This window comes from Buteo buteo, chromosome 32 (genome assembly GCF_964188355.1).
Source record: "Buteo buteo chromosome 32, bButBut1.hap1.1, whole genome shotgun sequence".
NCBI classification, from domain to species: domain Eukaryota; kingdom Metazoa; phylum Chordata; class Aves; order Accipitriformes; family Accipitridae; genus Buteo; species Buteo buteo.
Genome location: NC_134202.1, coordinates 1,280,019 through 1,293,320, shown reverse-complemented (window position 1 = coordinate 1,293,320; position 13,302 = coordinate 1,280,019). Strand labels below are relative to the sequence as shown.

The 13,302-nt window shown below is 54.5% G+C and overlaps 1 protein-coding gene across 1 annotated transcript in view; it reads right to left on the bottom strand.

Annotated features, from left to right (window-relative positions):
* Positions 1-13,302, bottom strand: part of TNXB (tenascin XB) — a 58,808-nt gene that overhangs the window by 19,239 nt on the left and 26,267 nt on the right. The window contains exons 16-25 of the mRNA XM_075019301.1: positions 12,138-12,428; positions 10,961-11,248; positions 9,368-9,658; positions 8,316-8,606; positions 7,135-7,428; positions 5,948-6,238; positions 4,889-5,182; positions 4,079-4,372; positions 2,485-2,775; positions 253-546 (exon numbers count right to left, since the gene is read on the bottom strand). Coding sequence (XP_074875402.1) covers positions 253-546; positions 2,485-2,775; positions 4,079-4,372; positions 4,889-5,182; positions 5,948-6,238; positions 7,135-7,428; positions 8,316-8,606; positions 9,368-9,658; positions 10,961-11,248; positions 12,138-12,428 — 2,919 coding nt within the window. The remainder of the gene's footprint in view (positions 1-252; positions 547-2,484; positions 2,776-4,078; positions 4,373-4,888; positions 5,183-5,947; positions 6,239-7,134; positions 7,429-8,315; positions 8,607-9,367; positions 9,659-10,960; positions 11,249-12,137; positions 12,429-13,302) is intronic.

Below are 13,302 nucleotides of genomic sequence, written 5' to 3'. Positions count from 1 at the left end.
GCAAAACACTCATCCAAGCACCCGTACCACAACGCTACCTCTCTCCAGGCTTGCCTTTCGCTCCTCCTCCCTTACCGCCTTCAGCCCTGCCTGCACCCGTCCCACCACCCAGCCACCAAGCAACAGTACCCCCAAGAGAAGTTCCCAATTCCCAGACGAGTGAAGGATCTTCCATGGGCCCTGCCCAACGTCCTGCCAGACTCCAAACCCAGCACTCCAAGGAGCCATGGATGGTCCTGTGGCCCCACTCACCTGTGACAGCGTCAGTGGAGACGGGGCCCAGACGTTTCCGACCCCACACCCCGTACAGGTTGAACTTGTAGCGGCGCGACGGTGACAGCCCAGGCACCGTCACCGTGCGGGAACCTCCATCCACGGGCAGCACCTGGGGCTGGCCTTCTGCATCCTTGTACTGCACCGTGAAGGAGTCAAAGGTGCCCTCGGGGACGCTCCACTCCAGCTGGACAGAGTCGGGGCTGACGTGGGAGGCCGTCAGCTCGCCCAGGATGGGCTGGGATGGTGGTTCCTCCTCTGGCTTGGCTGCAGCTGCAACAGAGAGAGCACAATGCCCGGCATAAATTACCACACATCCCTGCAAACATCCATCCATCCATCCATCCATCCATCCATCCACCTTTCCATCCATCTAGCTGATTGTCTACCCACCATCCAGTCCAACCAACCATTCATCTCTCCAGCTCTTTGTCCATGCCGCCACCCAGGCCTTCATCACCCATTTGCATGAACAATCTTCGATATATCAGGGCATGCTATCAGTCAGCCAACCAACCACCAGCAGAGCCTTTTGCCACCCCACCAGTCTCTCCAGTTATCGCTTGGCTTCTTAGCAATGCATTCATCCCTCCACCCATCTTTTTAGCCACCCACCCACGTGTCGATCTCTCCATTCATCCATCCATCCATCCATGCATCCATTCATCCATCCATCCCTCTCAACATTCATACTTCCATCTCCTGCAACATTCATTCATGCAACCCTCCACCCATTCAGCTCTCCATCTCTCCACACAAGCAGTCAGCCAGGTATTTCACCTTCTGTGCATTCATGTTTCCAGACATCCATCCAACCACTCATCTTCCCACCCACCTTCTTCTATCGATCTGGACAAGAAACCATCCGTCCATCCAACCCTGCATCCAAACATCGATCGACGCACACAACCATCCTTATTTGCCTCCATTCAAAACACCCATCACCCAACCATCAGACACACAGCTATCCCTCCACCTGCTTATCCATCCATCCATCTGTCCATCTATCCAGCCCTCCCTCTCACTCTCTTGCCTGCTCCCATACCTATGTCTATGCAACAGTCAATACCCAAGAGATGCCCCACGTGGACCTGTTCCTGCCACATTCCAAACCCACCAACCCAAAGGGAACATCAATGGAGCCCACAGATACCCTCACCTGTGATGGTGTCAGTGGAGACGGGGCCCAGACGTTTCCGACCCCACACCCCGTACAGGTTGAACTTGTAGCGGCGCGACGGTGACAGCCCAGGCACCGTCACCGTGCGGGAACCACCGTCCACGGGCAGCACCTGGGGCTGGCCTTCTGCATCCTTGTACTGCACCGTGAAGGAGTCAAAGGTGCCCTCGGGGACGCTCCACTCCAGCTGGACAGAGTCGGGGCTGACGCGGGAGGCCGTCAGCTCGCCCAGGATGGGCTGGGATGGTGGTTCCTCTGGCTTGGCTGCAGCTGCAACAGAGAGGGCACAATGCCCGGCATTAACATCCACATGTCCATCCATGCACCCACCAACCCATCCATCCACACATACAATCAACCATCCAGTCCACCATCCAGCCACACACTCACCTAATCATCCATCCATCAAACCACCCAAACATCCGTCTGTCCATTCCACCAAAAAAACCCTATCCCTCCCTATTTGCATTACATCCCTTTCTATAAGAATTTCTCCCCCAATTGGTCCTTGAGTCTGTTCCGCTCTTGAAGCATCAAAGCATGAAACCACTCACTCCTCTGACCAGGCAGACAACCAACAAAGGCCGCCAGGACCCCTCCATGCATCCACCCTTCCACACTGCCATCTAACCATGTGTCCATCCAAGCGTTCGAACCACCTGTCAATCCCTCAGTTAGCCAGACTCATACAAATGTTCGTCCATCTACTAATCCATCCATCCATCCATCCGTCCTTTGATCAATTCATCCATCCATTCACGGATGAACTAAACCAAGCTTCCATCTATCCATCTCCTCAGGGAAGCAATTAGACACCTGCCCATCCCTCCATCCATCTATCCATCCATCCACATTTCCCTCCCTCCTCCAATCTTCCATGCTCCCTTCCCTCTAACCCCGGCAGCACCCAAGAGATGTTCCCAGTTCCCACAAGGCCCCAGGGGATCAGGACAGACCCAGACCCAGCTCCTTTCCTGCTCCATACCCAGGGCACCAAGGGGTGCATGGATGGGTCCCCCAGATGTCCTCACCTGTGACAGCGTCAGTGGAGACGGGGCCCAGACGTTTCCGACCCCACACCCCGTACAGGTTGAACTTGTAGCGGCGCGACGGTGACAGCCCAGGCACCGTCACCGTGCGGGAACCTCCATCCACGGGCAGCACCTGGGGCTGGCCTTCTGCATCCTTGTACTGCACCGTGAAGGAGTCAAAGGTGCCCTCGGGGACGCTCCACTCCAGCTGGACAGAGTCGGGGCTGACGTGGGAGGCCGTCAGCTCGCCCAGGATGGGCTGGGATGGTGGTTCCTCTGGCTCGGCTGCAGCTGCAACAGAGAGGGCACAATGCCCGGCATTAACATCCACATGTCCATCCATGCACCCACCAACCCATCCATCCACCCATACAATCAACCATCCAGTCCACCATCCAGCCACACACTCACCTAATCATCCATCCATCAAACCATCCAAACATCCGTCTGTCCATTCCACCAAAAAAACCCTATCCCTCCTGTCCTGGTTTCAGCCGGGATGGAGTTAACTGTCTTCCTAGTAGCTGGTACAGTGCTATGTTTTGAGTTCAGTATGTGAAGAATGTTGATAACACGGATGTTTTCAGTTGTTGCTCAGTAGTGTTTAGACTATGGTCGGGGATTTTTCAGCTTCTCATGCCCAGCCAGGGCACCTGACCCAAACTGGCCAACGGTGTATTCCATACCATGTGACGTCCCATCTAGTTTAGGAACTGGGAAGGGGGGGGGCAGTGATTTGGCCGCTCGGGGACTGGCTGGGTGTCGGTGGGCGGGTGGTGAGCAATTGCCCTGTGCATCATTTGTACATTTCAATCCTTTTATTACTTACTGTTGTCATTTTATTAGTGTTATCATTATCATTATTAGTTTCTTCTTTTCTGTTCCATTAAACCGTTCTTATCTCAACCCAGGAGTTTTACTTCTTTTCCTGATTTTCTCCCCCATCCCACTGGATGGGGGGGGAGTGAGTGAGCGGCTGCGTGGTGCTTAGTTGCTGGCTGGGGTTAAACCACGACACCTCCCTATTTGCATTACATCCCTTTCTATAAGAATTTCTCCCCCAATTGGTCCTTGAATCCATTCCTCCATTGAACCATCAAACCCTCAAACCACTCACTCCTCTGACCAGGCAGACAACCAACAAAGGCCGCCAGGACCCCTCCATGCATCCACCCTTCCATACTCCCATCTACCTATGCATCCATCCAAGCATCCGAACTACCTGTCAATCCCTCAGTTAGCCAGACTCATACAAATGTTCGTCCATCTACTAATCCATCCATCCATCCATCCGTCCTTTGATCAATTCATCCATCCATTCACGGATGAACTAAACCAAGCTTCCATCTATCCATCTCCTCAGGGAAGCAATTAGACACCTGCCCATCCCTCCATCCCTCCATCCCTCCATCCACATTTCCCTCCCTCCTCCAATCTTCCATGCTCCCTTCCCTCTAACCCAGGCAGAACCCAAGAGATGTTCCCAGTTCCCACAAGGCCCCAGGGGATCAGGACAGACCCAGACCCAGCTCCTTTCCTGCTCCATACCCAGGGCACCAAGGGGTGCATGGATGGGTCCCCCAGATGTCCTCACCTGTGACAGCGTCAGTGGACACGGGGCCCAGACGCTTCCGACCCCACACCCCGTACAGGTTGAACTTGTAGCGGCGCGACGGTGACAGCCCAGGCACCGTCACCGTGCGGGAACCTCCGTCCACGGGCAGCACCTGGGGCTGGCCTTCTGCATCCTTGTACTGCACCGTGAAGGAGTCAAAGGTGCCCTCGGGGACGCTCCACTCCAGCTGGACAGAGTCGGGGCTGACGTGGGAGGCCGTCAGCTCGCCCAGGATGGGCTGGGATGGTGGTTCCTCCTCCGGCTCAGCTGCAGCTGTAATGGAGAGAGCACAATGCCCAGGACAAATATCCCACATGTCCCTCCACCAACCCACCCATCTGTCTCTCTATCCTTCCATCCATCAAAATCACTCATCTCTTCATGCACCTTCATCCATCCAGCAGTCCTTGAATCAACACTTCCATTCCAACATCTAACTAATGAGATGCTCCTTTATTCCTCCAATCACAACATGCAACCAACCATCTCACCATCCACCCACCCAGACGTGTGTCTACAAAATCATCCAATCACACATACACTCCATAAACCACACATGATCATGCAACCAACCATCCAACCATCCAACCATCCATATCTCCATCAATCCATACACATATCCATCAACTAATCAACCAAGGAGCCACCCATCCTTCCATCCAATGATCCAATTTTTATTGCACCCATCCATCCACCAATCCAACAAGTCAATCATCCAAAAATGTGCGTGCCCAAGCTCCTGCCCTAATCGAAACCCATGGTCCACATGGAGTCCAAAGACATCCTTACCTGTGACGGTGTCAGTGGAGACGGGGCCCAGACGTTTCCGACCCCACACCCCGTACAGGTTGAACTTGTAGCGGCGCGACGGTGACAGCCCAGGCACCGTCACCGTGCGGGAACCACCGTCCACGGGCAGCACCTGGGGCTGGCCTTCTGCATCCTTGTACTGCACCGTGAAGGAGTCAAAGGTGCCCTCGGGGACGCTCCACTCCAGCTGGACAGAGTCGGGGCTGACGTGGGAGGCCGTCAGCTCGCCCAGGATGGGCTGGGATGGTGGTTCCTCCTCTGGCTCGGCTGCAGCTGCAACAGAGAGGGCACAATGCCCGGCATTAACATCCACATGTCCATCCATGCACCCACCAACCCATCCATCTACCCATACAATCAACCATCCAGTCCACCATCCAGCCACACACTCACCTAATCATCCATCCATCAAACCACCCAAACATCCGTCTGTCCATTCCACCAAAAAAACCCTATCCCTCCCTATTTGCATTACATCCCTTTCTATAAGAATTTCTCCCCCAATTGGTCCTTGAGTCTGTTCTGCTCTTGAAGCATCAAAGCATGAAACCACTCACTCCTCTGACCAGGCAGACATCCAACAAAGGCTGCCAGGACCCCTCCATGCATCCACCCTTCCACACTGCCATCTAACCATGTGTCCATCCAAGCGTTCGAACCACCTGTCAATCCTTCAGTTAGCCAGACTCATACAAATGTTCGTCCATCTACTAATCCATCCATCCATCCATCCATCCGTCCTTTGATCAATTCATCCATCCATTCACGGATGAACTAAACCAAGCTTCCATCTATCCATCTCCTCAGGGAAGCAATTAGACACCTGCCCATCCCTCCATCCCTCCATCCCTCCATGCACATTTCCCTCCCTCCTCCAATCTTCCATGCTCCCTTCCCTCTAACCCCGGCAGCACCCAAGAGATGTTCCCAGTTCCCACAAGGCCCCAGGGGATCAGGACAGACCCAGACCCAGCTCCTTTCCTGCTCCATACCCAGGGCACCAAGGGGTGCATGGATGGGTCCCCCAGATGTCCTCACCTGTGACAGCATCAGTGGAGACGGGGCCCAGACGTTTCCGACCCCACACCCCGTACAGGTTGAACTTGTAGCGGCGCGACGGTGACAGCCCAGGCACCGTCACCGTGCGGGAACCTCCGTCCACGGGCAGCACCTGGGGCTGGCCTTCTGCATCCTTGTACTGCACCGTGAAGGAGTCAAAGGTGCCCTCGGGGACGCTCCACTCCAGCTGGACAGAGTCGGGGCTGACGTGGGAGGCCGTCAGCTCGCCCAGGATGGGCTGGGATGGTGGTTCCTCTGGCTCGGCTGCAGCTGCAACAGAGAGGGCACAATGCCCGGCATTAACATCCACAGGTCCATCCAAACATTCACCATTCCTTTTTTCCATCCATCCATCCATCCAACCCTTTGTCCGTCCACCCATCCATTTTTCTACCAAACCTTTCCTCTATCCACCCATACATTCAAGAAATCACCCCTGCAGGTATCAGTTCACCCAAGCATCCAACCACCTGTCCTTCCACCCACCCTTAACACGGTTCTACCCATCAGCCTTCCAACCATCCACACAGGCATTCTTCTACTCAGTAAGGCAGGATTTTGGTCACCCATGTCATCATCCACCAACTCGTCCATGTCTTCATCACTCCTTCCATGCACCCACCAATCCCTTTGCCTATCTCTCCATGCAACCTTCCCTCCCTCCGCTTCTCCATCCTAACATCCATGCTTCCATCCATCCAGTCACCATTTCTCCCTGCGCGATTCCATCCATCTATCCTTGAATTAATTCCTCTATCCAACCATCCTATGACTCACCCTTCCATCAAAACACCCACCCACGCAGGCAACCATCTGTTCCATCATCTAGCCATGCAATAAACCTATTAACCAACCACACACCATCATCCATCCAACTATCCAACTATCCATCCAACCGTCTCCTCACCCAACGAGCAAAACACTCATCCAAGCACCCGTACCACAACGCTACCTCCCTCCAGGCTTGCCTTTCGCTCCTCCTCCCTTACCGCCTTCAGCCCTGCCTGCACCCGTCCCACCACCTAGCCACCAAGCAACAGTCCCCCCAAGAGAAGTTCCCAATTCCCAGACGAGTGAAGGATCTTCCATGGGCCCTGCCCAACGTCCTGCCAGACTCCAAACCCAGCACTCCAAGGAGCCATGGATGGTCCTGTGGCCCCACTCACCTGTGACAGCGTCGGTAGAGACGGGGCCCAGACGTTTCCGACCCCACACCCCGTACAGGTTGAACTTGTAGCGGCGCGACGGTGACAGCCCAGGCACCGTCACCGTGCGGGAACCTCCATCCACGGGCAGCACCTGGGGCTGGCCTTCTGCATCCTTGTACTGCACCGTGAAGGAGTCAAAGGTGCCCTCGGGGACGCTCCACTCCAGCTGGACAGAGTCGGGGCTGACGTGGGAGGCCGTCAGCTCGCCCAGGATGGGCTGGGATGGTGGTTCCTCCTCTGGCTTGGCTGCAGCTGCAACAGAGAGGGCACAATGCCCGGCATAAATTACCACACATCCCTGCAAACATCCATCCATCCATCCATCCATCCATCCATCCATCCATCCATCCACCTTTCCATCCATCTAGCTGATTGTCTACCCACCATCCAGTCCAACCAACCATTCATCTCTCCAGCTCTTTGTCCATGCCGCCACCCAGGCCTCCATCACCCATTTGCATGAACAATCTTCGATATATCAGGGCATGCTATCAGTCAGCCAACCAACCACCAGCAGAGCCTTTTGCCACCCCACCAGTCTCTCCAGTTATCGCTTGGCTTCTTAGCAATGCATTCATCCCTCCACCCATCTTTTTAGCCACCCACCCACGTGTCGATCTCTCCATTCATCCATCCATCCATCCATGCATCCATTCATCCATCCATCCCTCTCAACATTCATACTTCCATCTCCTGCAACATTCATTCATGCAACCCTCCACCCATTCAGCTCTCCATCTCTCCACACAAGCAGTCAGCCAGGTATTTCACCTTCTGTGCATTCATGTTTCCAGACATCCATCCAACCACTCATCTTCCCACCCACCTTCTTCTATCGATCTGGACAAGAAACCATCCGTCCATCCAACCCTGCATCCAAACATCGATCGACGCACACAACCATCCTTATTTGCCTCCATTCAAAACACCCATCACCCAACCATCAGACACACAGCTATCCCTCCACCTGCTTATCCATCCATCCGTCTGTCCATCTATCCAGCCCTCCCTCTCACTCTCTTGCCTGCTCCCATACCTATGTCTATGCAACAGTCAATACCCAAGAGATGCCCCACGTGGACCTGTTCCTGCCACATTCCAAACCCACCAACCCAAATGGAGCCCACAGATACCCTCACCTGTGATGGTGTCGGTAGAGATGGGGCCCAGACGTTTCCGACCCCACACCCCGTACAGGTTGAACTTGTAGCGGCGCGACGGTGACAGCCCAGGCACCGTCACCGTGCGGGAACCTCCGTCCACGGGCAGCACCTGGGGCTGGCCTTCTGCATCCTTGTACTGCACCGTGAAGGAGTCAAAGGTGCCCTCGGGGACGCTCCACTCCAGCTGGACAGAGTCGGGGCTGACGTGGGAGGCCGTCAGCTCGCCCAGGATGGGCTGGGATGGTGGTTCCTCTGGCTCGGCTGCAGCTGCAACAGAGAGGGCACAATGCCCGGCATTAACATCCACATGTCCATCCATGCACCCACCAACCCATCCATCCACACATACAATCAACCATCCAGTCCACCATCCAGCCACACACTCACCTAATCATCCATCCATCAAACCACCCAAACATCCGTCTGTCCATTCCACCAAAAAAACCCTATCCCTCCCTATTTGCATTACATCCCTTTCTATAAGAATTTCTCCCCCAATTGGTCCTTGAGTCTGTTCCGCTCTTGAAGCATCAAAGCATGAAACCACTCACTCCTCTGACCAGGCAGACAACCAACAAAGGCCGCCAGGACCCCTCCATGCATCCACCCTTCCACACTGCCATCTAACCATGTGTCCATCCAAGCGTTCGAACCACCTGTCAATCCCTCAGTTAGCCAGACTCATACAAATGTTCGTCCATCTACTAATCCATCCATCCATCCATCCGTCCTTTGATCAATTCATCCATCCATTCACGGATGAACTAAACCAAGCTTCCATCTATCCATCTCCTCAGGGAAGCAATTAGACACCTGCCCATCCCTCCATCCATCTATCCATCCATCCACATTTCCCTCCCTCCTCCAATCTTCTATGCTCCCTTCCCTCTAACCCCGGCAGCACCCAAGAGATGTTCCCAGTTCCCACAAGGCCCCAGGGGATCAGGACAGACCCAGACCCAGCTCCTTTCCTGCTCCATACCCAGGGCACCAAGGGGTGCATGGATGGGTCCCCCAGATGTCCTCACCTGTGACAGCGTCAGTGGAGACGGGGCCCAGACGTTTCCGACCCCACACCCCGTACAGGTTGAACTTGTAGCGGCGCGACGGTGACAGCCCAGGCACCGTCACCATGCGGGAACCTCCATCCACGGGCAGCACCTGGGGCTGGCCTTCTGCATCCTTGTACTGCACCGTGAAGGAGTCAAAGGTGCCCTCGGGGACGCTCCACTGCAGCTGGACAGAGTCGGGGCTGACGTGGGAGGCCGTCAGCTCGCCCAGGATGGGCTGGGATGGTGGTTCCTCTGGCTCGGCTGCAGCTGCAACAGAGAGGGCACAATGCCCGGCATTAACATCCAAATGTCCATCCATGCACCCACCAACCCATCCATCCACCCATACAATCAACCATCCAGTCCACCATCCAGCCACACACTCACCTAATCATCCATCCATCAAACCATCCAAACATCCGTCTGTCCATTCCACCAAAAAAACCCTATCCCTCCTGTCCTGGTTTCAGCCGGGATGGAGTTAACTGTCTTCCTAGTAGCTGGTACAGTGCTATGTTTTGAGTTCAGTATGTGAAGAATGTTGATAACACTGATGTTTTCAGTTGTTGCTCAGTAGTGTTTAGACTATGGTCGGGGATTTTTCAGCTTCTCATGCCCAGCCAGGGCACCTGACCCAAACTGGCCAACGGTGTATTCCATACCATGTGACGTCCCATCTAGTTTAGGAACTGGGAAGGGGGGGGGCAGTGATTTGGCCGCTCGGGGACTGGCTGGGTGTCGGTGGGCAGGTGGTGAGCAATTGCCCTGTGCATCATTTGTACATTTCAATCCTTTTATTACTTACTGTTGTCATTTTATTAGTGTTATCATTATCATTATTAGTTTCTTCTTTTCTGTTCTATTAAACCGTTCTTATCTCAACCCAGGAGTTTTACTTCTTTTCCTGATTTTCTCCCCCATCCCACTGGATGGGGGGGGAGTGAGTGAGCGGCTGCGTGGTGCTTAGTTGCTGGCTGGGGTTAAACCACGACACCTCCCTATTTGCATTACATCCCTTTCTATAAGAATTTCTCCCCCAATTGGTCCTTGAATCCATTCCTCCATTGAACCATCAAACCCTCAAACCACTCACTCCTCTGACCAGGCAGACAACCAACAAAGGCCGCCAGGACCCCTCCATGCATCCACCCTTCCATACTCCCATCTACCTATGCATCCATCCAAGCATCCGAACTACCTGTCAATCCCTCAGTTAGCCAGACTCATACAAATGTTCGTCCGTCTACTAATCCATCCATCCATCCATCCGTCCTTTGATCAATTCATCCATCCATTCACGGATGAACTAAACCAAGCTTCCATCTATCCATCTCCTCAGGGAAGCAATTAGACACCTGCCCATCCCTCCATCCCTCCATCCCTCCATGCACATTTCCCTCCCTCCTCCAATCTTCCATGCTCCCTTCCCTCTAACCCCGGCAGCACCCAAGAGATGTTCCCAGTTCCCACAAGGCCCCAGGGGATCAGGACAGACCCAGACCCAGCTCCTTTCCTGCTCCATACCCAGGGCACCAAGGGGGCACAGATGGGGCCCACAGACCCACTCACCGGTGACGGTGTCAGTGGAGACGGGGCCCAGACGCTTCCGACCCCACACCCCGTACAGGTTGAACTTGTAGCGGCGCGACGGTGACAGCCCAGGCACCGTCACCGTGCGGGAACCTCCATCCACGGGCAGCACCTGGGGCTGGCCTTCTGCATCCTTGTACTGCACCGTGAAGGAGTCAAAGGTGCCCTCGGGGACGCTCCACTGCAGCTGGACAGAGTCGGGGCTGACGTGGGAGGCCGTCAGCTCGCCCAGGATGGGCTGGGATGGTGGTTCCTCCTCTGGCTTGGCTGCAGCTGCAACAGAGAGAGCACAATGCCCGACATAAATTACCACACATCCCTGCAAACATCCATCCATCCATCCATCCATCCATCCATCCATCCATCCACCTTTCCATCCATCTAGCTGATTGTCTACCCACCATCCAGTCCAACCAACCATTCATCTCTCCAGCTCTTTGTCCATGCCGCCACCCAGGCCTCCATCACCCATTTGCATGAACAATCTTCGATATATCAGGGCATGCTATCAGTCAGCCAACCAACCTCCAGCAGAGCCTTTTGCCACCCCACCAGTCTCTCCAGTTATCGCTTGGCTTCTTAGCAATGCATTCATCCCTCCACCCATCTTTTTAGCCACCCACCCACGTGTCGATCTCTCCATTCATCCATCCATCCATCCATGCATCCATTCATCCATCCATCCCTCTCAACATTCATACTTCCATCTCCTGCAACATTCATTCATGCAACCCTCCACCCATTCAGCTCTCCATCTCTCCACACAAGCAGTCAGCCAGGTATTTCACCTTCTGTGCATTCATGTTTCCAGACATCCATCCAACCACTCATCTTCCCACCCACCTTCTTCTATCGATCTGGACAAGAAACCATCCGTCCATCCAACCCTGCATCCAAACATCGATCGACGCACACAACCATCCTTATTTGCCTCCATTCAAAACACCCATCACCCAACCATCAGACACACAGCTATCCCTCCACCTGCTTATCCATCCATCCGTCTGTCCATCTATCCAGCCCTCCCTCTCACTCTCTTGCCTGCTCCCATACCTATGTCTATGCAACAGTCAATACCCAAGAGATGCCCCACGTGGACCTGTTCCTGCCACATTCCAAACCCACCAACCCAAATGGAGCCCACAGATACCCTCACCTGTGACAGCATCAGTGGAGACGGGGCCCAGACGTTTCCGACCCCACACCCCGTACAGGTTGAACTTGTAGCGGCGCGACGGTGACAGCCCAGGCACCGTCACCGTGCGGGAACCTCCATCCACGGGCAGCACCTGGGGCTGGCCTTCTGCATCCTTGTACTGCACCGTGAAGGAGTCAAAGGTGCCCTCGGGGACGCTCCACTGCAGCTGGACAGAGTCGGGGCTGACGTGGGAGGCCGTCAGCTCGCCCAGGATGGGCTGGGATGGTGGTTCCTCTGGCTCGGCTGCAGCTGCAACAGAGAGGGCACAATGCCCGGCATTAACATCCACATGTCCATCCATGCACCCACCAACCCATCCATCCACACATACAATCAACCATCCAGTCCACCATCCAGCCACACACTCACCTAATCATCCATCCATCAAACCATCCAAACATCCGTCTGTCCATTCCACCAAAAAAAACCTATCCCTCCCTATTTGCATTACATCCCTTTCTATAAGAATTTCTCCCCCAATCGGTCCTTGAATCCATTCCTCCATTGAACCATCAAACCCTCAAACCACTCACTCCTCTGACCAGGCAGACAACCAACAAAGGCCGCCAGGACCCCTCCATGCATCCACCCTTCCATACTCCCATCTAACTATGCATCCATCTGTCCTGGGTTCAGCTGGGATAGAGTTAATTTTTACAGGAACCTGGGAGGTGGGGGGCATGGCCGGGGCAGCTGACCTGAACTAGCCAAGGAGCTATTCCATACCATGTGACATCATGCTCAGTATATATATAGGGAGCGGGCCGGAGCGGTGGATCCTTCTTTCGGTGGGGGAAGTGGCGGAGCGTCAGGTCCCAGGTGGTGAGCAGTTGCACTGTGCATCACTCTTTTTGTATACTCGTTCATTAGTACCGTTGTTGTTGTTGTAATTCCTTTGTGTTGTCCCAGTAAACTGCCTTTATCTCAACCCTCGAGGTTCCAGGTTTTTTTTCTTCTTTTCTCTCCTCCGTCTTCCCCCCATCCCACCGGAGGGGGGCGGGAGGAGTGAGCTAGCGGCCGCGTGGTTCTTTGTTACCGGCTGGGCTATAAACCACGACAGTCCTTTTTGGCGCCCGACGTGGGGCACGAAGGGTTGAGATAATGACAGATCTGGCCAGAGCGT